Source organism: Cygnus olor, chromosome 7 (assembly GCF_009769625.2).
Source record: "Cygnus olor isolate bCygOlo1 chromosome 7, bCygOlo1.pri.v2, whole genome shotgun sequence".
Taxonomy (NCBI): Eukaryota; Metazoa; Chordata; class Aves; order Anseriformes; family Anatidae; genus Cygnus; species Cygnus olor.
Window position 1 is genome coordinate 28494297 of NC_049175.1, and position 25219 is coordinate 28519515.

Below are 25219 nucleotides of genomic sequence, written 5' to 3' on the forward strand. Positions count from 1 at the left end.
AAACTATCCTTTATAGTATATTTTGATGTCACCCTTGTTTAGAGATCTCTAGAAAGTCCAAAGATGTCTGTCCTTCAGCTGTCTGTAGCAAAAGAAGAAATAGGAGAGTAATTCTATTCTTCCTATACACTATAGTTCATTATTTCTGGACTGCCTTTTGTGAGATACTAATGCAACAATAGGAGGAAAAATTTAATCCCTTTTAAAGAAAAATAGAAAATATTTTATTTTTAATATGAATTTCATTTTCTCCATAACCTTTCTTTTATTATCCCCCATTTCACTTTTCATTCAGTTGTAGTTTTACCTATTTTGCAAGATTTTTGAACTGTAGAACAAGTCAGCTAATGAAGTTAAGCTGTCAGTGTAGTTTTCCTGTGTCCTATTAAACTACTAAAAACACTTTTTCCAGTGAGTGATCTTTACATGCAAAAATATATATTATACAGATGTGCACTTTGTGCATACTATACACATACCCGTGTCATTTACAGATTGTACATAAAGTATTTGGGCATCCATTCCACTGATGGCTGCTGTAAGGTCACAACAGGTTTTGTATTTAAAGGGCAGTATGGGCATATTTCTTTTATGCGGAATCAGTAAAATGGCACTGTTCTGTATTACTGCTTTTTCTTTAAACTAGTGTCTTTGAAACACAGTGAAAGAAAGATGTTTGTTTTTCTTTTCATAAAGCATCAGGAACACAGCACATGGCTGTCCCTTCGTCCCTTGATGCATTCACTCATATACATAACCAATACACATACACACATCAATGGGAATTACAGATACCGATCTATAGAGCATCTACCTTCAACCTGTTGTTTGTAAAGCTTTTGCTCTTTATCCTGATTCATCTTTGTTGCCTCAGTGTCTTATCTTCCACTGGTTTCATCTTTGTGGAAGTGAAGACCAGACAAAACATTTTCAAATTTCAGAGCTTCGGTGGCTTTCTCACGTGTGAGTTTGTTGCAGACTGAAACTGAAGTTGATTGAATCAAACAACAATAGAAATAGCTATTCTTTGTACAGAATTGAGTACATGTGACGTTTGATTTTAATGGGACTCTTTTCTCCCCAGCTTAGAGAAACAGATGCAAATCTGGGGAAGAGCTCCAGGATTTTGACAGGGATGTTGCGAAGGTAAGGCCAAGGTAGGGACACTTCCACTCATTCTTTTTTTCCCCTCTTTCCCTCTGTGCCTTTACTTTTAGTTCTAGTTCAGCCTCTGCATTTTGCTGACTTACCTGACTTTTTTACACAGGTTGCTATGTAGAATTTCTTCAAATGAATTCTGATAATGAAGCAGGCAGGGTTAGATAGAAGGCTTTATCACAGCTATGGAAAGAATTTTCTGTAGCCTGAGGGATTACCCCTTGTTCACTCATTTATCATCTTTGTTTCTTTGTATTTGGGGCTTTTTTGGTCTGTTCTAAAATTAAGCTTTTTGATGATGGTTTCCTGCATTCCTTATTCTCAGATGTTTTCAGGATTTCAATGTTTTCAGGATTTTTTACCTATTAGATTTTATGTGAGAAAGTTTGTAAATCTTTTGGGGCCGCATAAATTTGCTAACAGAGAGCAAATGATCAGTTCTGTCTGAATAGATTGAGCAGACACATTGTAAAATGTTGTGATTTTAGCATGTTTCTTCCATGTTTTTAATGTTGTGCAGATTGTCCTTGGGATTAAAGTAAAATGATACAGAAAGGGAAAATTTGCAACATCCTAAAAATCTATGTGGGATTGAAGTGAGGGAGGTATCCACTGATTATTAGCCACCTTAAATTATATCAGTACCTTTACAGACAAATTTTTTGAGTTCGTGGCATCTCTGGATATGTGTTCTTTACCCAGTGAAGAAACACAAGCTTCTATGTGATATCCATGTTTCTGTACTCTTATTTAGCTTCCTGAAAAATAAAAGCATCACTCTAATAGGTGATGTTGGGTGCTATGAAAACACATTTTTCAAAGGAGCGTATAGCATCCTCAGAAGAGTGCAATATGAAATTGCCCTTCCCATGGGCTTTTACATGGCATGTTTGCTTAACACAACTAGTTTTTTTTTTTTAAAAAAAAAAAAAAGTAAGTTTTAGGAGAACTTTTGATTTATCGCTTGCCTTGAAAAACAGCAAAATGAGAATATAGCTTGTTCTATAGCACAAGCTTTATCTTTTCATGTCTCCTCAGAAAAATGGCTTTGTTAGTACCTTTTATGCTCAGTTGACAAAGGTTAAAATGACTGAACCTGATGCCTTCGTTCCACAGACTTCTTACAATTCCAACTCCAAACTGTAACATATAAAATTCTCTGATTAAGAGTAATATGTAAATGACATGAGCTAAATTTAAAATCGATGGAGAAAGAAAGTGGCAATTGAAAGGGATGGTTCAGTGCCTGTAGACAATCTAAATAAAACACACACACACACACACACACACACAAAAAAAAAAAAAAAAAAGAGGAAAGAAAGAAATAAAAGATACAACCAAACCCAAGTCTCCCCAGGAAGGACCCTGCGACATGAGCTGTAACGAATATTCTGCATATGTCTCCATTTTGTCAAATCTCATTAAAGGGGTTTCTTGCTTTATGTCAATTGAGCTGTCCAAAAATCATTCATCATTTTAGTGTAAGAAAAAAATCATGCGGTTATTTAAATAATATCATATTAATGTTAAAGTTCAGCTGTCATTTAATAGTATGGCTTAATCAGACATAGCATTTAGGAAAAATAGTTTTTTCGGGCTTTACTTGGCTTTCAGGTTGGCAGATTCAAATAAGGATTTATGGGTTTCTGAACCAATGTATTCTTTCCATGTTTATGCTTGAGATACCTCAGCCTTTTTTGCAACACCCTGTAGTCTGTTATTTTCAATAAAATAAAGTATCTCCTCATATTGTGTTTGAATACATTTGCAAGTAATTTGGAGAAGCTGGAACAAAAACATATGCTGTAACCTTTGACTTTGTTTTGTGTTTGGGAATCACAGTTAGGAGTCCTAGTTTATAAGTGTTCCATAAGCCAAATGAAAAATGTGATCTCTCTGAAATATACTTGGGTTCATGGTTTCAGACAAAAGGATTATGCAGTTGGAACACCAAGATGGTGTGTTTCTGTGTGTCAAGAAAGCACTGGATTTCCTTTTTATTTAACAAAAATACTGAGTTGGGTCACCCATCTGGATGAAAGGCAGGTTAGGATTTAGGCTCAGTTCAGGTGAATTTGTCAAAAGAAATGCCTCAGCATATATGTAACTTGCAGTAGAAGATTCTCAGGATGTTTTGTAAAAATACTTAATAGACCCATGGTAAAATTAATTTGCTCTGTGACTATTGACTAGAAGTCTAGCATTATCCCAGACTCAGCATCATCCCAATGTTGTTTAGTCACAAGGATAATCATAAAGTATGAAACCCACAAAATCAGCACAAATTAGATAAATACAAGTGTAAAAAAAATAATTAACACAGATTGGCAGTTGTGTCCTAATTCTGCATACTTCAGTAAGTGCCATACAATGTTTCACTTAATTATTGGAACCAATGAAGAAAAATGCTTGAGGACTATTCTTCACATCATTATCATACAGAAAAGGTAATGTTAAGCTGAACACTGCTCAACCTAGCTGTTGCTCCCACAATATGTGTTTTATGGTATGCTTGAAGTTGTGTGCCAGACTAACACTCTGTGCATTCAATTAATGCCAAACTGCTTCTATTTTTACTCTCTGGGAAAGGTAAAGCAGCATCTCTTCTGAGATGGTCAAACATATTAAGTGATTAGATATTTAAATAGGTAGCATTCTTAATGAGGGCTAAAATACTCCCTTTGTACAACTGAAATTCCCTGGCATTGCATTTGTTCATAAAAAGTTATTGAGATGGGGAATGAAAGTGGGGTTAAGTTTTGCTAGTTGCCATAGGTCAATAAAGAAATCAGTGAGAGAATAGGGACAAATCTTCCCATCCCAGCTTCCTGCTTTAGCAACTTAAAGTAACCAGGTTTATGTAACGGACTTTGTTATCTCCCAGTATTTTATGTGTATGGGTAAAGAGGTCTTTGTAACAAATCTTTCAAAACATTCTTTCTTTGAAATACTTGTAATATTATTTTTTCTTTTCTGTAAATAAACCTACTGAGATGCCTCTAAACTAGAATGTTACACTTACGGCAGGCACTTCGTTACTAGGATATCAGCATGTTGATAATGTCAAAACATTAATCATTTTCTTTTATGTGTATCTAGAGCTCTGGACATCCTGACATTTTATGACTACTCTTTAAAGCAGTGAGACTATAACAGAAGCTCAGTGTTGTTTCAGTTATAGAATTTTTATGTAATAGATTTTAACATAAGGAAAGGCATCCTCTGTGGTCCTCTGCAATGTTGCCATCTCAGACATCTATCCTTTGGCCTCTACCCTGATGTGAATTAGGGAGTGCACGGTAAGTTAGAAAGAAGCAGAAAAGAATATGTTGTGAAAGATCTTCAGTTGTTTGTCCATATCCTAAGCCAATAGCCTAAAACAGCTTTTAAGAGAAGAATTTGGACAGTCTCCAAGACACACTCAGCCCACTTTCAGTGGGAAACAAACCTAGAAGTAACCAGATATAAATTTCAGTAGATTTGAATCTTTATCGCATTAGCAGATAAATTCTATGTAGCTCCCTCCAAATTGCAGAAAAATATTTTAGAAAAATATCTCCACAGCAATATTTGATTCTGTCTGGCTCAATAGGATTTTTTTATGCCCAAAATTCTCTTTTGATCTTCAAATTTCAGATCATCTCAGAAGATAACTTCTGAGTTATCAACGATTCTTTGAGAAACTCATGAATACCTTTGCTCTTATAAAAGTGACTTTTAAAAAATGATTTCAGATACGACAGAGAAAATTTCAGCTGATGAAAATGAAACAGTAAGTGTTTAACTCTCAGGTGATAAATGAGATGACTTGCCAACAGGTGCATGACCAATGTAACCACAACCAAAAACAGGGAATGCCTCCCCCTCCAAACTAACTGTAGTCAAGCTCCTTCACTCTTCTTTACAGGTATTCTAGCTTCTTGCATTATTTCTAGTCAAACTTCCATGTACTTTTGAACTCCAAGGAAGTCCAGACTCCACAGTTATCGTTCAGCATTTCATACAATCATACGACAATTTGGAAGGGACCTCTAGAGGTCATCTAGTCCAACCTCCTGTTCAAAGCAAGTCTAACTAGAGCAGACTGCTCAGAGATTTGTCTAGTCAAGTGTTGAACACATCTAAGATGGGAGATACCAAAACCTCTCTTGGCAGTCTGGTCAAGCAGTAGTTGAAACAAGCAATTTTTCCAGGAATCAAATGGAAATTTCCCATCATCCAGCTTTTGTCCACTGCCTCTGGTCCTAAGCATAAGTGGTTCAAAACGTAAGTGTTTTAGAATTGACCTTCAGAGGAAATTCTTTAGAGTGTGGGGTGCTCTGCCTCCAGCCATTGACTTGGTGGCATGGCCATTCAGCAGTTGGTACACAAGAGATTTTATTTGCTTTCTCACACTCCTGGAGACATGAAAAGTTAATTATGGTCTGTTCTGCCTTCTTTCTTGACTAGGAAGCCCCCATTCCCATAAACAGAAGAATATCAGCAGAGAAAGTCATCTCCTTGTTAAGACAAACTGAAACCAATACTGAGTGTTATCACTTTCTTTTTCCCTATTTCACTACTGATCTCTGTTTCCATCCCCAGAAGTCCATAACAAAAAGATTTTCTTCTTAACTAAAGCTTATCTCAATATCAGTCATATCAGTCATACCAGGCCATGACTGCTGAATACTGAGCGAAGTTTAACATGCAGTTGGATTTGCCTTGTTTTCATGCTAATAGAGAAATTCCTCTTTCCAGCAGGAACTTTGCATATTTGGTCTCAAGCCAAAAGAAGTTTGAGTAGAAATTTTCAGCAACTCTTTGGTACATAAATGTATTTCTATTTTTACTTCAAGATGTATTTCTACACTGAAAAATGATTGAATGGTAAATCCTTTTGCAACATGTCTGCTCCATGTTAAATATTTACAGCTGCAGCTGTTTACTTCAGTAATTTAGACCTTGATTCAGGAAAATATTTAAGCATATGGTTAACTTAAACCAGAGAAGCAATTCTCTTAGCTTAAGGGACACTGAATAAGGGGGGAGTGAGTAGCAGAACAATTCTGTGTCATCTCTTGGGGCAACACTGCATTTACAGTGCTCCTTGCTCAAGGCCTATTACAGAGCAACACTGTCCATAATATTTCTATTGTTAAATTGGAACCATAAAATATACATAGGGTATGTTGGTGCTTACTGTCAGTGAAAGGACTTTTTTTTTCTTTTTTTACTTTCCTGACTTTTAACCATTTAATATAGTTATTATATTATTATACATGTTTGTACTTTAATATGTAACTATTTTTATCAGTTATGAAGCGTTAAATATTTTCAGAAGGAAAATGTTAAGCTTTATGGTACTGTTAATCATAAGATAGTCTTTGGATAAGGAACATACAGCTTGTTATTCCACAGCAAATCTTGGCATTAATTAGTACCTGGTCATTTTTTGCTTTGTCTCTTACTTTAAAAAGAAACCTTGTTTCTTTGCTGAAGTGATGGACAAAACATCTGGAAAACGTAAATGTAGTGTCAGCAAAATTCCCAAGGGTAAGCATTCTTCATTATTAGTAGTCCGACCAAAATGCATGAAATGTACCTCTAGGTCTGAATAGCAAGAATTTTAAAATAGTATGGGACACTGTGGGTTCCTTGTTCTCAGTGTAGATAGAACATGTTCATATATAAGTAAGATGCATGTTTTGTGTTTAATAATCAAGAGTCATTTTCTTAATCTTGATCATCTTTCTTGGATAGAATTCTATATGTAGTTTCCAAAATGTTTTTGAAAAATCAAACTCTATTTTCATTCAGTGTTAGAAATACTTTCAGTTCATGCACCCTAGAAAATGCAGCAGTCCTTTAAGCTGCTCCATAACCATGATAGCTACGGCAAGCAGTGTACCTGGAGAATTCCAAGCCCTATACTGAAGGTACTGAATGGCTGTAGAACAGGACCAGCCTCAACACTGCAAACATGTAGCTACAATTAGTTTAATGCCACCTTATCCTTTGCAAACCTTCAGCTCCAACAACCTAAGTGTTACAGAGTTAAGTTTACTTTAGACCTTGAAAAAGAAAAGGAGCATAATGATTGATCTTCATATTTTAATAACATCAGTGAATAGGATAAAATAAAGTCTGTGCTTTAATCTCCTTATACCTAGGCAAAGTCTTAGAAGGATATGTCCTTCACTGAATGAGATAGAAGCATTTATATTTTAGCCTTGTTTTATTTTTCAGATTGCTGGAAAGTTTTATCCATGTGTCAAGCTGCCTACACTAAGTCCATTATGAGCAAGGCTCTCAGCATTCTTCAGACAATATTTCCAATTCCCTTTTTTCATTTCTTTTTTAAATGTACAATGGCCTTTGTTCTACACTCCCCATTCCCTCTTTTCTATCATCTGGAATTACTATCTCATTTGCCGCCCCCCCCCCCCCCCCCCCCCCCCGCCCCCCCTTTCTGTCCAGCTGAACAGCTGGAAAGAACATTATCTTAAGCACAGTTGTGTTTCTGCAGGAAAGCAGGGTCCCAGTGGATAATTATTGCAGCTAGTCCTAGACTGCATATACCAAGAATGTAAAGCATCATAATAGGTTAAATATCATGTAACCCTTTGTGATTGTTCTTTGTATTGAGATATGTTGACTATCATTAAGCAGCTAGAGCCTTAAAAGGTTTGCAGTACTTTGTGTCATGAGTGAAACAAAAAGCATTTCATAGTCAGCATTGACATGTCTGAACCACAATAGATGTCCCATGACATGCTTTCATGAGAAGACATGTCTCGTATCAGCGTAATCAGTGCAGTGCTTTCTTGCAGTAGTTACAAGCAGTTTCCAGATGGATGAGTTCTCTCTGACATGATATTCAGGAATAGTGAAAGTGGTGAAAATATTTTGAATGTGATCAGATTGTTTATGTGAAGCAGGGAACCTGTTAGCAAAAGCTGACACTGGTAATTGCTGAAATAATTGGAGACAACTCTTCAGAAATCAATAAAGTCAAACTTCTTAAGGCCAATAGTAAATTAAGGATCACGTTGTTCTTAAGATGACTCACACTACAGCTGTCACAAAACAATATACGCCAGATTTTACACATTCCATTTACAGAGTGTTTAAGCCATAAATTTCAAAATGTACTGTTTTCTGATCACAGGTCTTCATGATATTTTGCTACATGGGTCATTTCACTTTAACCCCAAATTTGCCAAAAAAAAAGAAATAGAATCATCTTGGAAGCGATTTCTGAAAAGTTCATCCCTTTTTGTTAAGACAGAACTGACTATCCCTGTTTCAACCCTGACAGATATTCGTCTGGCCTGTTCTCCACTGATGAACATTCCTCATCTCCTCAGTCAAACTATTCCAAGGTTTCCCTGATGTTTGGCCCAAATCTCTCTTCTTGGGTAGGCAGGCAGAGAGCTTTCACATACTGGTGTATTTGAGATTTCTGTACTCTTGCATGGCCTTGCTTGTCAAGGCCCATGACTTCTGCTATGGAAAGACTTTTCTGCTGAGCTTTTCAAGAATTAAAGAATGTAAATAATAGTGTACAAAATTAAATTATAGTTTCAAGTTCTCATCAAGTCAAGCCTCCTGATGGGTTTCAGGAATGCAAAAATGGAATTGGAAGGTATTCTAAAAGGTAAATCCTAGAAGCTTAGCCTCTCCAAACAGTAGCTTCATGCATAGGTATCAGTGAGCTTTGCAAATACAGACTCCAAAATTAAATCATTCTCATGATGTTGTGTATCTGGATGAAAACTAGAGTGTGTGCTAAACTGAGTAAAAGTAACATTTGAAACTTAAACAAGATTGACAAAATACAGAGGTTTAACATTATGTGGCACTTCTAAACGTTTTAAGAAAAAGGCAGTAATGTTGTCAAACAAACGTCAGAGGTTTTGTTTAACTTATTTCTCCCCTCTTGCCCATACACACGCCAGTGTTTCAGACCGATCTGGTATTTGGAGACAAATGATGGGAATGGGAATTGTTTTGCCTACCTAGCCTTCTGGCAGTTCTCTGCAAGAAGCTTTGTTAGTCTTTATCAGGTAAAGAAGCTCTTTTCTGCATTCTGCTTATGATTTCCAGTAGCACTTGACACTTTTCTTCCTGCACTTGATTGAAATTGTTGTCTTTTATTAAAAGAAAAAATAGTCCATCTTTCCAGTATGATTCTTGTCACACACCAAGGAATTAGTCTTTCAGAAAACAATGAAGTCATCAAACTAATCAGTCTGATGTCAGTTTGAAATTGTGATGAAAAAGTGATATCAGAATCTTGTCCTTATTAGCTAATCTTTTAGATTAGATCATTCTCAATCCATTTTATACTCATAGTGCTCATACTATCTAGTTTTGGCTATCTTCAGGAGACATGAGAGATTAAATGACTGAAAACTGCAACAAAGGAAAACTCAGGATTTGCTGAGTACAATTTTTGTACTATAATTGTACTGCAAAATTCAGAACCTGAATTTACCAGTCACACGTGAATAGTTTGGTCGCCTGTAGCCTCATTACTAAATGAGGTGGTTTTTTTTTGTTTGTTTGAGCAAAGTTTATTGGGGTGGGGGTTGTTTGTTGTTGTTGTAGTTTTACAAAGGAGGCCATAAATGATGACTGTGAGAAATCAACAGCAAAGGAATAAGAGGATTACTTAGAGTTTGTTGCAGATAAATTAGCACTGCTGGTGGACGAGACCAAAACTGAGGGAGAATTTACGTCCTTGTGTGGCATGTAATTGTTGTATTGGACCTTTAAAACTCTTCAGAAGAAATGTTCACACATCACTAACCTGCTGAGCATCTGCCTGAAGAATAACAAAGTCATGAATTGGAAAGTGTGCTCTTACAATGAGAGATTGTTAACTCTACTTGCTGGCAGGAAGGATGAAAATTTGCTAATTTTTGCTAGCTCTTATATTTTAACTAATATGGAAGATTTGAAAAAGGCAAAGGAAGGCCAGTACAGAAATTGAGTGAAATGAAAAGGACAGAGAAAAAAAATATCATAAACAGTGAGATTTATGTTCTCTACAAAGTTTGTGTAGTTCTAAGACAATTCATTAAAAATCACTGAATTGTTTCAGACATATCTAGAATAATATAAACAAAAGAGAGACTCTTCCTGCTTCCTCCAGACAAACCTATACATTTTTATTTACTAATACTCCTTCTGTTTTATATTCAGTATTATAATTCACCTTTTAAGATCAGTTTATTAATTGTTTTCTTTAAAGGCTTGAAAAATTATTCAAGCAATCTAAATAGTCAAGAGCTATAATTTATTAGAATTATTTTATTAATTTAGTCTATCTGCTGCTGGAAATTTCATAAGGTGGTCTCTTGAAAGATATGTGTTCAAAATGACATGGCATTTCTGTAAGGGAGGGTTTGATTCCTCTACTATAGCGTTTTATACATAAGCGTGTTTGGATTTTTTTGCTAGTTTACTTCAAATGTTGCCCGACTGCATGTTCTTAAGAACCATGGCTGTACACAATTGTGTATGCAAGAGGTATTAGTACTTCCCAGTTTAAAAACATAACAGAAGAGTTTTTCACTGACCGGAATGCCTTCTGCAAATAGTAACGTTTTTCCATGAGTGTTAACATGGCTTAGCTTGCAGGATCTCACTATGTAGCATTTATTACCCAAGAACTTTTGTTTAGCTTGGACTTTGCTATATTAACTAAGTGGTAACCCAGAAGGTTTGTGTAACATTTGCAAGTTAGAGCAAAGTCTTCACCTTGTCCCGCTCAGAAGATCTGCTGATAGTTTAAGATTACAACAGTAACAGATAATTTTTCTTCTTGAATAAAAATTGCTTCAAATATTATTTTTGCACCAACTGCCTGCCTTCCCCCGATAGAAAAAGAAAAAAAAAGGGGGGGGGGGGGGGGGGGCGGGAAACAAACCTTTATGTTTCTAAGACATGATTTTTGTGGTTGCATATAACGCATGTAAATAAGGAGTTGTTTGAGAAATGTGGTTCTAAGTGTGTCCGGTCTTGCATAGGTGGGAAGCATATGGTCTACTTTATCCATGCAGAGAAACTTCCTTGCTGCTTTCTGTCACTGCTGTGTTTTTTCAAATGCAGTTTTCTGTGTGAATGGCACACACGTGTTGATTGTGAAGGTAACATTCTTTCAGTACGGCCTTAAAGCTAATTACTCTTGGTGGCAGTGGGGCTTTGTACCTCATTTGTGAACAGCTATTTATACTACTACGCCAGTACAAAGCAATGTTTCACGTTACCAGTTTACCAGACTATTACACCATTGTGTTTTAATCCACTGTAGGTGGATGGAGAATATGAGCCATCTGTTTTATTTAATGATATAATCAGTAAACAATATATGCACTTTACACATTTGGTCATTAAAGATGCCCATATTGTTGGACCCTGTATTTACATTGTAAATTGGTGTATTCACACATCAGCTCTTTCTGGTTTAAAAGGCTTGCTGTGTTCATAAGATGGTACAAAGCAAGCTCAGTAACTGCTCAAACCCAGCGCAGGTGGTCGAGCTAGTTGCCACACAGATCAAAAGTCAAACAACTGTGAATCTTCCTTTGAAATGGCATTTAGAGAGACAAAGCGGGTCTTATCTTCACAAACAAGAAAGAGTTATAGATATACATTGTGAAGTTATGAGAACAAAAAGGGGTTTCATAATCACTCTGTATCAGAAAATCCAGTACTGCGGACTTTTGGGAAGGCATCTCTGGAATATAAAGACCATCTTATTTTACTGGAAACAATTTGGAGGAGTGAGTCGGAATTATTAAATATGAGAATGTTCAGTGATTTCAAAACTTTGGAGACAAGAAGTTGCCTGCTTTCACAGTCAATATAATTTAATTTTATTTTCAGCAGTGCTTAAGCAGAAGAAAACAAACAGCAGGAGCAAAACCTAGTCTTATTCAAGGGACAGAGGTGAATGTGTTTGCTAGTGTGAGCTAGAAACAAAGGAATCTGCTTAAGATTTCAGTTTTCCTAAAGTATCCTTGGTGAATGCCAAAAAAAATAGCCACCAAAGTACATTAAATTTCGCCGGTAAGTAAACTTCACTTTTACTTCACTGATAAGTAAAATCTTCTTGTTTGTTAGAACTTTTTTAAAGAGATGGTAGATAACGTAATCCTGTATTAAAATTAAAACAGTAATGTTAATTTTACTGTTTCACTTCAGAGTTTGTGTTCCAGATGCCTAAGGCACATATTGGAGGACTCAGTTCACACTTTAACCCGTGGGCTACTTTTGAACCTGGCTGACGTGCTCTCTAACTGCCCCAGGGGTGCTGTCTCTCCATTGTCTGCGCTTGCACCCAAGGCCTTACCTGTGGCTCACACTTCCATTAGGTGGCATGTGTTGGCATGTCTCCACTGACACCTATGGAGCTATATTCATTTACAGCAGCTAAGAATCTAACCCATTTGTATGAAGGTCAGACTTCCATACCCCTGCATCCATTTTGGAGAAACAATTTGTACCAGTCAGAAAAAAAAGAAAAAAAAAATACATATATATAGCAGCACTGAAGAATCATGGTCTGTCAGTTGTATCCTCCAATAAAGTCTGTACAGAAAGGGGGATTTCCTACATCAGAGTTCTGTTCACAGATCAGACTCTTGAACTGCCATTGTATTAAATTAGAATGCATCATTTGAACAAGCTTAGCTACTTTTGGTACCATGGAGATCATAGGCTTGCTTTGTCAGAGTACGCATCTGGTTCCAGGAAACTTTTTGCAGCATGATTCTGCTAGAGTGAAACTGAATATGAATATTTTTGTTCTCATTGTGTTTTATAAGGAAATATAGCCAGGTTTGTCACTGGGTGAAGGCCTGACTGGTATCACCAGTAGACAGTGGGGGGAAAGGACTTGTGGAAGTGATATGGCTAAAAGGGAGATTGCAGGTCGAGAGGAAAGAGGAGTTGTCTTGTGCTTACCAACACACAACTGCTCAGCAGTGATGGGTCTGCTGATAGAAGCAGAGCTCTGTGTGTTCCAGGTCTTTAGCTCAGATTGAGATCATCTTTCAAAGCAGCAGCATGTCTGTGTGGATAAAATCTTAATCATTTCGTGTTGTATGCACTTATATAAAAAGCTAGAAGCAAAATATTAATACATATGAGATTGAGATTTTGGTTTCTGTTCCTACATAATGCAGCTATACTCAGAGGCACTGAATATATATGCAGTAATAAAGTCTGTGTACTAATAACATGTAGGTTTAGTTTCCAATTAGTATTACAAACATAAGGACATAGCTTTCTGGGTCTTTACATTGGTTTCAAAAGCAAGCTAACTATATTCTTATTTTTATTTTATTTTAATCTTGGGGTGGGAGGAAAGAAGAATATTTGTTTACTAGGGCTTTTTTTATGTTGCCACCAATTTTAGAGATAAAGTATTTTCAAATGTATGAAGGAGGAGAAGATAAAAGATCTCATATTATGGGCCTTTATATATGCTTCTAAAATATACTATAATTTCATGGTTAAAATATTTAAAATAAAACATAATAAGACTCATCTATAAATGTCCCTTTTATAGGCTTTTCATATCTGTATTTCATCTAAGTTGAATATTAAACATTGGGATGTTTCCATATGTTTCATTATGTATTGCCTTCTGATTTTGAGATACTGTGTCACTAAAACATTTCAAATATTGTAAAGGTGTTGAGGTTTTTTTCCCCATCACAATCCAGGAAAAACAATCAGAAACTTGACTACTAATGTTTGAATCGTGATTTTGTCTTGGGTATCTGCGGACCCATCTGTTTCAGTGCACCTCTAAAACGAGGATAATGTTCCATATCTTAGCAAAGCATTCCAAGGGCAACTGCCCTTAATTAATCTGTACATGGTCCTCACATGACAACATGATGAGAGTTTGTGAATGATAGGCTGACTGGTAGCAGTGCCTGTCCTGATTTGGAGTCATGGCTTAAATGGATTTGAAAGGGGTGAAAGAGAAGCATGGGAAGAATTTAGACTAGAGGAGTGGGGGGTATTTTATTTCCCATAACAGTCCATTACCAAGCACATACCTGATCTCCTTAGCCACTGAATGTAGATACGCAAAACAAGAGGTATCCATTCTTTGTTGTCTTCTTCAGATAATATAATTTTGAGGTCTACAGGTGACATTATTCATCTTTCCTTAGGCTATGTTTTTGTTGTTTTGCAGACAAAAAAGAATATTTTAGTGGGTTCAGCAAATGCAATTAATGCATTCTGGAAACATACTGATTAAGTGTATATAGAGGAGCAGTGGTATTAAATTTGATGTACTAGTCTAGGCAACTGCTTCTTTCTTATGAAAGAAGACTTACTTATTGCTCTTGTCAGAAATGATGTTCTTGTAGTTACTGTGGTCTGAGATGTATTATTGCTGACTGCTGTCAACTAGCAAACAAACAATAGAAATGTTTGTTAAGTACTTTAGGGTTCCTCAGAGAAATATATCCCAACAAATGCAACATTTTATGACTTGCTTTCACAGTGATGGTATTATCTTGTTCAGAGAAGGTATGGAAGAGAGATGTACAGACTAAGAGGTAAAGGTAGATAGACGCTTACTTCCCCTGGCTAAAATTATCTCCTAGATTGCTTTGCTTTCCCACTGTCACCTCTTGCCTCTGGGGAAACATAATTTATTACAGAACTTGAATGGGGAAATCCATGAAGATAATCTAGGACACAAATTCTCTCATGTATAGTAACTTTATGACCAAAGATATAGTTATGATTCTTTGAAATTACAGTATTTTGTTGTTCAGCTTCTAATTAAATAGACAATAAAATCTGAATTTGAATTGCATTTTATGGAAACATGCAATGACATGGTGCTGCCCTTAGCTGTAAAATTTGAAGAGAGTTGTGTAGCAGTCACAAGTTGAAGGATAAGGCAAAATGGAATTCGAATGAGATAGCTGGTAATGATGCTGTAGAGCACCCTCTTCATGAAGAGTATTCATTACAGAACACCTCTTGGGCTGGTGTACTTGTTTGGTCATATTTTAACAGCTGTCTTTGAATTATTGATGATATATTAAAGCTCTACCAGCAAGCAGTGAGAGAATTAAACTCCCACATGCCAGTTCCTTAAGATGATTCCTCTTTGAGGAATCTAAGTGATCAAATGAGATAAGCCATTTATAATGCTTCAAGTGGGAATTGTTCACAAGTACAATGGTTTCTTAGTAGATTCCCAGTGTTATCTTTGGAGTAAGATGGAGTATTTAAAATAGTATGATACATATATATGATGTTAAGCATATTATAGAATTGTTTTATAATAAACTACATAAAGCATATTAACAGTGTTCCAGATGCTTAGCAGCCTGTTCCGAAGGACATAGGAGCATTGTCTCAGAGATTCACTCTGTAAAGATGTAGGTAGTGTAGGGAACATTGAATGCATCCAAAGAAAAGTCAGTGCTGCAGAACTTCTGCCATGCTGTGTTTCAGGCAGTGAATTTTGGATGGTTATAATTCAATGTCCATTGAAATCAGTGGACAAGCTTGTGCCCAAATGCTCGTTCTCTGAGCCTGAAAGGAGGAGCAGGTGCACAACATACCAGAGAAAAATTCTGTTTGATAAATGTAGAGACTAGCTTATAGTGGAGTTGTTGTTTTGTCCTCATGCTCCTCTGGCCCGATTACATACAAGTTTTGTAGGAACATATTGTTGTGTCTGACCTGGGTAATAAAAATTGGTTGGAAGGACTGTTAAGCCTGCTCTCTAAACCATTAAGTTCTGAGACTGATTTTAGTTTGGAACCCACTGTACCCTGCTTTCTTTGATGCAAGCCCTGAGAATATCTAATCATTGTTTAAAGGAGCGGACTCCTTGGGGGGGGAAAGCCAAGAAGTGGCCCCAGAGGATGCCTCCCCACATGGAAAACCATCACCCCCTGATTTGATAGCTTTCACCATAATGTGTCTTTCAAGGGGACCACTTTGTCCTGCATTGTTACTTATTTGACTCTTCGTTTATTTCAAACTTAATTGTCATTAGAGGGTTTTTTCTAACGGCATCTGGGGAATAGTAGTTTATTGCATATTGTTGTGTTTGTCTAAAGGCAATTGCACAAGCTTGAAACCTAATCCTTGTAATCTTTCCTACTAGGGAGAACTTGAGATAAATACTGCTGTATGCTTAGTGGGAGTGGGTCTCCACTTTTTGATCATCCATGTCTAAATGTTGAGTAATACTTAAGGGAAAATGTTCTCAAAACATTCCTTAGATGATTATTAGATTATATTTTATGTTTGATAAAAACTGGAAAATTGTGTAAATATTTGCTTAACATCCCACCCCTAAAGCAATTTATTTCCTTTCTGGCCTTCAACCCTCTTGCTCAGTGAAATGAGATCAGTCACTTTCTGTTTATATTCAGTTTCACTTTGCAGTTTTCATGGACGTGTAGTGTGATGCTGTTGTGTATGGAAAAGCACTGCAGGGACATATTTAAATAATAAGTGGGGAATAAAGAGGAAGGAGGGAAAAATCTTTTTTAAATGTTTTCTAGGCTCTTCCTGCATTTTAAAAGTAAATAAATGCTACAGTTAAACTTCTTGCGTGTGGCATGCTAATAACTAGTGTTAGTATTAATTAAGAAAAAAAAATCCAGTTCTGTTATATATAAATTATTTGTCACATAATAAGACCAGTTTGTACATTTTATGTTCCTGTGGCTACCATTCAAATCAGCCTTTAGCAAAAGTGAACACATGGGATATCTTGCTTTTACAAGAGGAAATCCCTGCTTCATTTTGGACGCTCTGTGGTGGATGAGTTTTCTGTGATGACTTTTTCACATACACAACAATCAATGCAATACTCACCTAGATCAACTGTTTGGCCATTTTCTCTTATCTGATTTTTTCATTTTGGATTAATACATGCTATGGATCTCAAAACTGCAGACATCAGAACAAATGGTAGGTTGTAGTTAGAGCTTTGTTAGATGGGGAGGGTTCAGAGGAACATTGTGTTGTGGAAAAACAACAATCAGAGTCAATAAATTGTTTTAAAAGACTGAGGACACTTCTCGGCACCAACCAGCTTTGAAGCATTTGTGTCATGCATTGCAAAATGGCTGTTTCAGCTGCAAAAAGGGCTGGAGCTTCTCTTGAGTTGTCTTTCCTTCCCACCATGTTTTTGCAATTAAATACTGGATGAAGATTCTTTTTCCTTTCCTTTTTTTTAATTTTGTTTTGTTTTTTGGTTGTTGTTGTTTTAAATACGTTATTTTTTCCTTAATGTGTAGCAGCTGATTTTTCCTCTGTTGGCTCACTTGGGCACAGAGACAAACCTCCTTTCAAGGAACAGAGTTCCAACATTGTTGTTGATTATTTTAATGGGAAACCATCTGTGTGGTAAGGCAGGCTCCCCAGCTTCTTTCTGGAGACAAAAAAAAAAAAAAAAGATGGAAGCATTTTAGTCAAAGGTAAAACCCTCCCCTCTGTAACGTGGATGGACTCGCAAAGAAAACTGGCATAAAGGCCTGTGACTCAAGAAGACTTCATTTTCAAAAGCAGCGAGCCTGCAACAGGCAGTCCCTTGGGAACACAGCTTGCCCTTTTTCAGAGTGTGATCTGCTCGTGGTACTTTTGACAAGGTTGCCATTGATATCTGCTGCTACTTTAGGGGGAAAAGGGCCAGTTTGCATCTGCAAGAGCTCCTAAGCCTTCTTTTTTTTTGGCTTAGCCCATCTTGCCTTCCCAAAGTTTGAGATGTGTTTCTTGCTGGAGACTAGCTCTTTCTCTCCATGCCCTTCTGTGGTTAGCATAGCCTGTCAATCTGAGATAGTTTTGACTTCTTTTGACAAACACCTTCACTTAGAATTACATTGTGGTTGCCCTGAAAATATAAGGCCTTTCTTTTCTTCACTCCTCTTTATGAACTAGAGCCATAATGCATATAAGCTTCAAGTAAGTTCACAATAGCACTTTGTCCTCTTTCACATCACTTGCCAAATAACTACTGTTGTGGCAACGGCTGTAACCAAGTATGGTGTCAGCGAGTTTTGCCATAACATGACTGGGTGCCAATAATTTTAATATAATGTGAAACACACTCCAGGCAGTGCAATGAGGCATCTGATTATTAAATTCCTTGAAATGTCATCTGGATTTTTTTTTTTTTACATCAATTCAGGTCTCAGAACTGGACAGTGTTGTGATTAAAAGAAAAAGAACAGAAAATTCTCTCATTATAGTAAACATTTCCAAGAAAACTCTCACCCTGAAGCAGACAGCTCTGCTCTGCTTACACAGACAGCAAGAGCAAAAGCAAAGGCTCTGTGAAGGCTATAAGGGTGGAGGTTGTAATTGTGGCTACCAGTCATTTGCTGCTCTTTACTGTAGCACTTTCTCCAGTGACAATAAATGCTATTTATTTTTAGGCTTCTTATTCTGAGCTACTTATAAAAAGTAAAAGGTAGGAACCTGGTGAAGCATTTGTTTTTAATACATTGCTTACATTGTGCTCCAAAGCATGGTGTTCAGCGTTATTGTTAATGATTGAAGCATTAGCATTTAATTGTGTAAAGCAATTAAAAAGCTCAATACTACTACTTCTTGGGTTGAGTCCATTAATACAGCAAGCATTAGTAAGAAATATATTGAAGAAGTTGAACAAGGTCATAAATGCTCTGTGTGCAAAGAGCACCTAATGCTTTTTTCCAAGCCTTTAAGAAGTAGTTTAAAAAAAGAAGAAAAAAAAAGAAAGAAAAAAAAAAAAAACCTTGTGAGGTGAATAGATAAAAGGCTTTCTTGGTTTAGTTATGTCAGTTTGACTTTTTTTCCTGTAATTGCTGGGGTTGTTTTGTTCCTAAAGACGGAATGGATGCCAAGCTGAAGAGGTAATTTCTGAGCACTGTTTTAAGATATTGTGAAAGTTCTCAACTTTTCCGTAATAAGAAAAATAACACTTCTCTAATGATGTCTGTTTATTGCATATTGTTCTTCTGTATGCCGTTCAGTGCAGCTGGCAGCAAGTACTTGAGAGAAACCCAGAGCTGAAGAAACAGTGTAGAGGGGCCTGAGCAGCCCTGAGTACCTGCACACTGTGTGCACCAGCTCCTCTGGGTGCTGTCAAGCTCAAGCTGCACGCAGTCCTTACCTTACGTCACCGTGGATGAAATCGGAAGAGATCATTTGCGTTTGATCCCAGGTGTCTTTACATTTCAGTCCAGGCAGGAAAAAGCTTTTGGCAGCGTGAAGCTGAATTGGACACGTCCGGATGTCACTCTCCTTGCGTCAGATGGGCTTTTTTCTTTTGGTAATCTTAGGAGTTACTCACACAATGAAAGGTCCAGATTTTTCCAACCTGTAAAGAGTTGTAGCAGAGCTCTGTAGTTGTAAAGTATCATTAAGTGCTCAAAAGTGAAGAAGTTTTTACTAGGGAGGAGCTCAACCCAAAACCCTAAATGTGGATATTTCTTAAATCTTGGAATCTGTATCCGCATCTGAGTTTTGCAGGTTATATGTGCCAGTAGTGCATTAAACCAGCGTATGACGTGGAAGTTTCCCTAAAACTTACAGTATCCCACATCCAGGTGCAATTACAACTAATTTCTGCAGGCTTTGCTAGGCAGTTTCCGAGGGAAATTTTTGTTTAATTTAATATCAAGCCAAACCCACTGTATATCTTTCAGTCTCTACTTAATATTTAAACGTGTGCAGAACAGAAGCAGCACAGGGAGAAATAATATGGTGTTTCCCAAACTGACTCATTCGACCCTTAGCTTGGGAAAAAGACCAACCTGAAAAAGGAGAAGCAAGTTTTGCCTCTAGATCCACATAGGTTTTGGCTTCCGCAGTGATGCTGCAGGCATGACATTTTAAAAGGATGCAGTTGTTTTCAGTCCAAAAGCAAGCTGATTCTTCATGCGTAGTTGACACTACTGTTTAGGCTGACGAGGGTAAATTTTAGGACAAACCACAGGAAATGGCTTGGAGAGGTGGAGGATATTAAGAAAATATTGTACTGCTGCTTTAGAAGTAAAATGAAACACTTTGGACTCCATTTTCCCATGCAGTGTTTAAAGCCATCATTTTGATAATTTTCTTCACAAAAAAAATATTGCAACTATTGAAAACAAATGTGCTTCAAAACATATAGTTGTTTTTCATAATATCAGAACAAGTCACATGAAAATCCTCTTCTCATGGAGGGCAGCTAGAGGTTTTGTGTAAAAACTTTCCTTTGTCTGTCTCCTTACCACCTGTTTTAGGACTAATTGTATCCCCTTGGAAGTACTAACTTTTGTGAGAACTTTGAGAGTGAAAATTGTTCAACTGTTTTTTTAAGGAAGAATCTGCTTTAGCTGGGAAGTCAGATGCAGCAGTTGGACCAGAAATAGCATTTTAAAGCTGATGGACTGTATTCACTTTGGTATGTAGAGAATGGCAAAAGCAGTCATTAGTACTGAGAGAATTCTGTTCTTTCTCTGCCCCTGCTGCAAGATGAGCAAGAGCTGACCTTAACTTTTGTTTGTTTGTTCTCCTGTCAGGTAAAGAGTCCCCCCACCCTTAGGAATGTTTTATTCTCTTTTTGTAAGGGGGTGGATTCAACTTTTGTGAAGAAAAATGAAAAATCCTCGACTGATATAAGAAACAGCTGAACAAGACCTAAGCTAACAGATTATTTTTTTTTTCAGCTTTCTACCTGTGAAGAAATAGAGTATTTTTAGGGTGAGGGGTGATTGTGGAAAGCAATGATTGAACAAATAACTGTTTTAAGGCCAGTACTAGAAATGCTTGCCAGTATAGTAATGTCAGTTGGAGGTGTGATTTTTGGCTGCATGTGTCTATTGGCAAAAGCCCTAGTATAGACATGGTTGTACCAGGAAAAAAAAAAAAAAAAGGAAGAAAAACCCTTGGCCAGTATGTTCTATTTTGCTTGGGGAGGGTATAAGCTATAACAACAAAAGCACTTCTTTTCTGCTGGTGAGTTGCAACTCCAGTAAAAACTAATGCCAACGCAGTTACACTGTTGTAGTGGCAAACCTTCTTCATAGACCCGACTTCTGAGTTTGGTATCCTAACATTAGCAACTGTGCTCTTGTTATTGTTAATTTTAACAGCAGCAACATCTGAAGGTGATTTGAGTGCCTTGGACTTTGTAGCATTGTAATGACATGGAGTTTACAGATCTGCATTTAATTTGCTCCCAATACGTGGAAATACAAATTATACTAGAGTCCATCTTTTGCATGCAAGACATTTCTTTGCAATTCTTTTCTAATGGCTTTTTCCTAGCTGCATCTCAAGTAAAAAGGCCGGCGTGCTTTGCAGCTAACTAAAAGCTGAAGAATGAAATTGTCTTTGGATTTCTTTTCTGACTCATTACACGACTATTTATAATCAGACATAGTTCTTTTAAGTGTAATAGAGTCTTCGTACCTAGGTTTTGCAGATTTTTTCTAGAATATCTTGAATATATTGGGATTCTGGTGGAGGTATTGTCATTACCTCATGGGACTGCATAGTCACACGTGTAACGCAGTTGACTGTCCATGTAAGCTTTCCTTGTGTTTTACTCACACATTAGGATGGGAAGGGAGTCTGTTGTTTGTTGTTGTTTGTGTTGGTTTTTTTTTCATACTGAAAAAGGTGCACTAGCCATCTTCAGTGCATGAAATCAGAAGGGGCAAATGCTCATTCCAGGTCCCAGCTTCATGTCACAAGAACATTTCAGCTATTGTGTAATCTCTCCAGAGAGTCCTCACACTGAGAGGGCAAAAACAATACTGTTCTCAGTGCAGCTAGGGACGTGACTCCTAGAGATGTTGTGCTGTCTGCCTTTGGTGATCACTACTGTGCTTATCTTCCACTTGATATTTCATGCCAACTGGCTTTTATAAGAGCATACCAACATTTGAGCCTTGATTGCTAGACTGTTTAGACTACTACTACCACATTATAATATGTTATAATGTTTTGGTTTTGTTTTTTTGTTTTTATTTTATTTTTACTTTAAATTTTCTCTGACTTCATTGGGTGTAAAATTAGGCCAATGCTGAATGCTTTTGAAAGTCCCACCCTTCAGTTGGTTTTGGTTTTGTTGTTGTTTTCTATATCGGATGCAGGACTCACTAATATGTACTGGCATAGCATCTCACTGGAGCAGAACAATGATTTATTGTGCTAATTACTGACATCGCAAAACCACAGACAGTAATCTTGATCTTGGGGGGAAAAAAAAATTTGAACACTAGGTTAAGACCTATTAAAAAAAGATAGTTTATATGAGTCTGGTAGGATAAGAAAACTAAACATATTGAATTTTAGTGTATTTCCTTTTCTAAGTTTAAGTTTATGCTCTTTATAGTTAATAATTAAAATTAAAAAAAAAAAAGGAAATGCTGGGGAAGGTTGGTGTTTGATAAATGATATACACATCTGAGGCTGTATTTTCAATATTCCTTGTCTTTCAGACTCACAACTTACCTAATTCTAGGCTCAGAATTATTTTAATTCATGCTCAGAAAGCATGAGTTAAAATAATAAAAAGTTAAATAAGCTTAAATCAATAATTTTTTAGAATATTTTGATTTTCTGGCATATTTTCTTTGTTGCTTTGTGACTTGGACAACAAACATTGTGAACTGAGTAGCCTCAGTTTGTTAATCTCTCCCTTGGGTGCATCCTGTCTTAGTTCAGCAAAAACACAAACGAAAAAATCTACTGCATGTGGTCAGTACTCAGTTTTCTTGGGCTCATGTGTCTTGTTGAAACCAGAATATTTTCTCTCCAAGACAGTCCCAGCCCCTCATTCTTGGTAAGAATTCTCAGTTTTCATTCTGGATTTTAGCTGTTAACCCCTTGGCCATTTCAACTTCCAAAGTCAACCAAAAAATAAAAAATTAAAAAAAATAAAAAAAAAAAAGGAAAGATAAATAATGGCATGCTTACCCAAAGGGAAATACACATGTTTAACATTTTACTTTTCAAAAAAAATGATCTGCTTTTTTTCAAATATAAAAATGCCCCCAAACAAGCAAACAAAAACAAATGGAAGATCCCCTAGCCAAAACCCAAAATGAGATGCGACATTCAAGAAACTTTGAGTAATGAGCTATGAACAGGAGGTTAAAATGGAAATACTCTTACATCTGAATGTGTAGTGTCTGCTCTCGATGCCTTAAGTACTTTGGCTGAAAGCACTGCAAAAATCTAAAGGACTGATCAAATTCTGGCATTTGCAGCTTCATTCACAGTATGAGTGGGTTGCTAGCAACTTTCTGCCTGCAAATGACAAGGTAAGATCGAGACTCAGATGGGAATACAAGGGAGTTCCTCCAATCCTGTTGCTATAACACAAACTCTCTCAGGAAGCTGTACCTTAGCTCTAGAAATCTAAATGAGTTTTAAACAAAAATAAAAACAAATATTTATTTTTAGGACACCTACCAGGTGAAAGTGTAGTATGGCAAAGGTTTGCCCTGTGGTGTGCCCCTTAGCAGGAGAACAAGAAAGAGCTGGGCAAAACAATGGTTTCTGGAGGAATGTTTAATTGAAAGCTTTTCCCTTAAAAATATCAACTTTCCAGAAATGCAGATGTGCATGATAATCCTATAGGGATATTGGTATTTGGCCTCTAGGATTTTAAGAGTCCTGTTCCCAAGGTTAAGATATACAGAGAGCCAAATTTTATTTGAAACTATTATACAAGACAGATATGGAAGCTCATGGAGTATTACATTGCAAATCACATGTTAAAGAGAGACACATGGCTCTAGAGCTATAAAATGAGTAGAGAAAGGAATGATTTTTAAAAGATATCTTTAACCACTTGTTTTACTCATTAATCTGCTGTTCACAAAGCATTATTTGCAGCAAAATAATGCTATTATAGGATTGTTTTTGAAAAGCAAACAAATATTTCAGACATTTTCACCACTAACATAACTGTAACAATAGCAAAATAAATACTGATGGTGAGCAATGTTTCTGTGAGTGAATGTATTGAACAGCTGCCACTTTCCACCCTTGAGAGTTCTGCGTATCTGTGTTGGATGAAGTGATTCCTGTAGCAGATTTGTAGTACACTTTGAGTTGCAGGAGGGTTAAAGGGAAGAGCTGAATCTGTGGTACTGGGCCGTAATGCAGATTTCTTTGAATCAAGGGGGACTTCAGCTATTGGCATGACAGGGCTGTTGCTTATGAATAAGTACACAGGGCTGAATGCACCCCACAGCCAAACTCCTGACCCAGAGCAGCACCCCAGCAACAGGGTGCTGTTCTCTTCCACCCTACACACAGACACCTTCACTCTGCTGAGTGCTCACTGGCAAGTGCGGTGTCCTCTCAGTCCCTGTGACAGTGTTCTCCTTACCTGCATCTTCTGAAATGACATGAGGTGTTCTGAAATATTCAGTCATTCTAAGACTGTTATTGTTTCTTGCCAGATTTATAATGAAGAGGACTTTGAAAAAGGACTCAGAAGTTTATCAGGAGAATAACATCAGTCAGAAGTTGCTTGCTATCTAAGTAATTCTGTTCTTGTGGTCTGGTCACAATATTTTGCATGAGTGGTTTAAGTTCTGCTAGCAAGCAAACATCTGAACTTGGTAGATACACATTTCCAAAAATATATTTGAGGGTATCATATTTTGCGGAATACAGTTAAGCCTACTGCATTTGTAAACAATGTAAAGAGATATAATGAATGGTTTTGATTTTCATAGATCATTGATTTAGAAGATCACTGGTTACTTCCACTTTGACTAGAGATTTTTTGTTGTTGTTGATATAATTCATCAAACAGTCATTGGAGGTAAACGGTTTTCTATTCTGAGAAAACATTAGCATTTTGTCCAAATACAATTTTTTGTATCAGGAAGATGTGCATACTTCCTTTTTCTCATCCCCTTCTATGTGCCCCTAAGTAGCATATTATATGCTGTAGGACACTTCCATAAATTATGGAAAGTCCAGCTACATTTCCCATTTTTTTTATATTCAGATCAGAGCCTGGGCTCTGAGTTTCCTACCAGCCAATGCTGAAGTCCAAGGGTTCACACTTTATACC

At 36.8% G+C, this 25219-nt stretch overlaps 1 protein-coding gene across 2 annotated transcripts in view; it reads left to right on the forward strand.

The window, feature by feature from the left end:
• The window catches only part of VTI1A (vesicle transport through interaction with t-SNAREs 1A), a 271587-nt gene that overhangs the window by 169655 nt on the left and 76713 nt on the right, over positions 1 to 25219 (forward strand). For both annotated transcript variants that reach the window (XM_040564130.1, XM_040564129.1), the window contains one exon: positions 1085 to 1146. In XM_040564130.1, coding sequence (XP_040420064.1) covers positions 1085 to 1146 — 62 coding nt within the window. The remainder of the gene's footprint in view (positions 1 to 1084; positions 1147 to 25219) is intronic.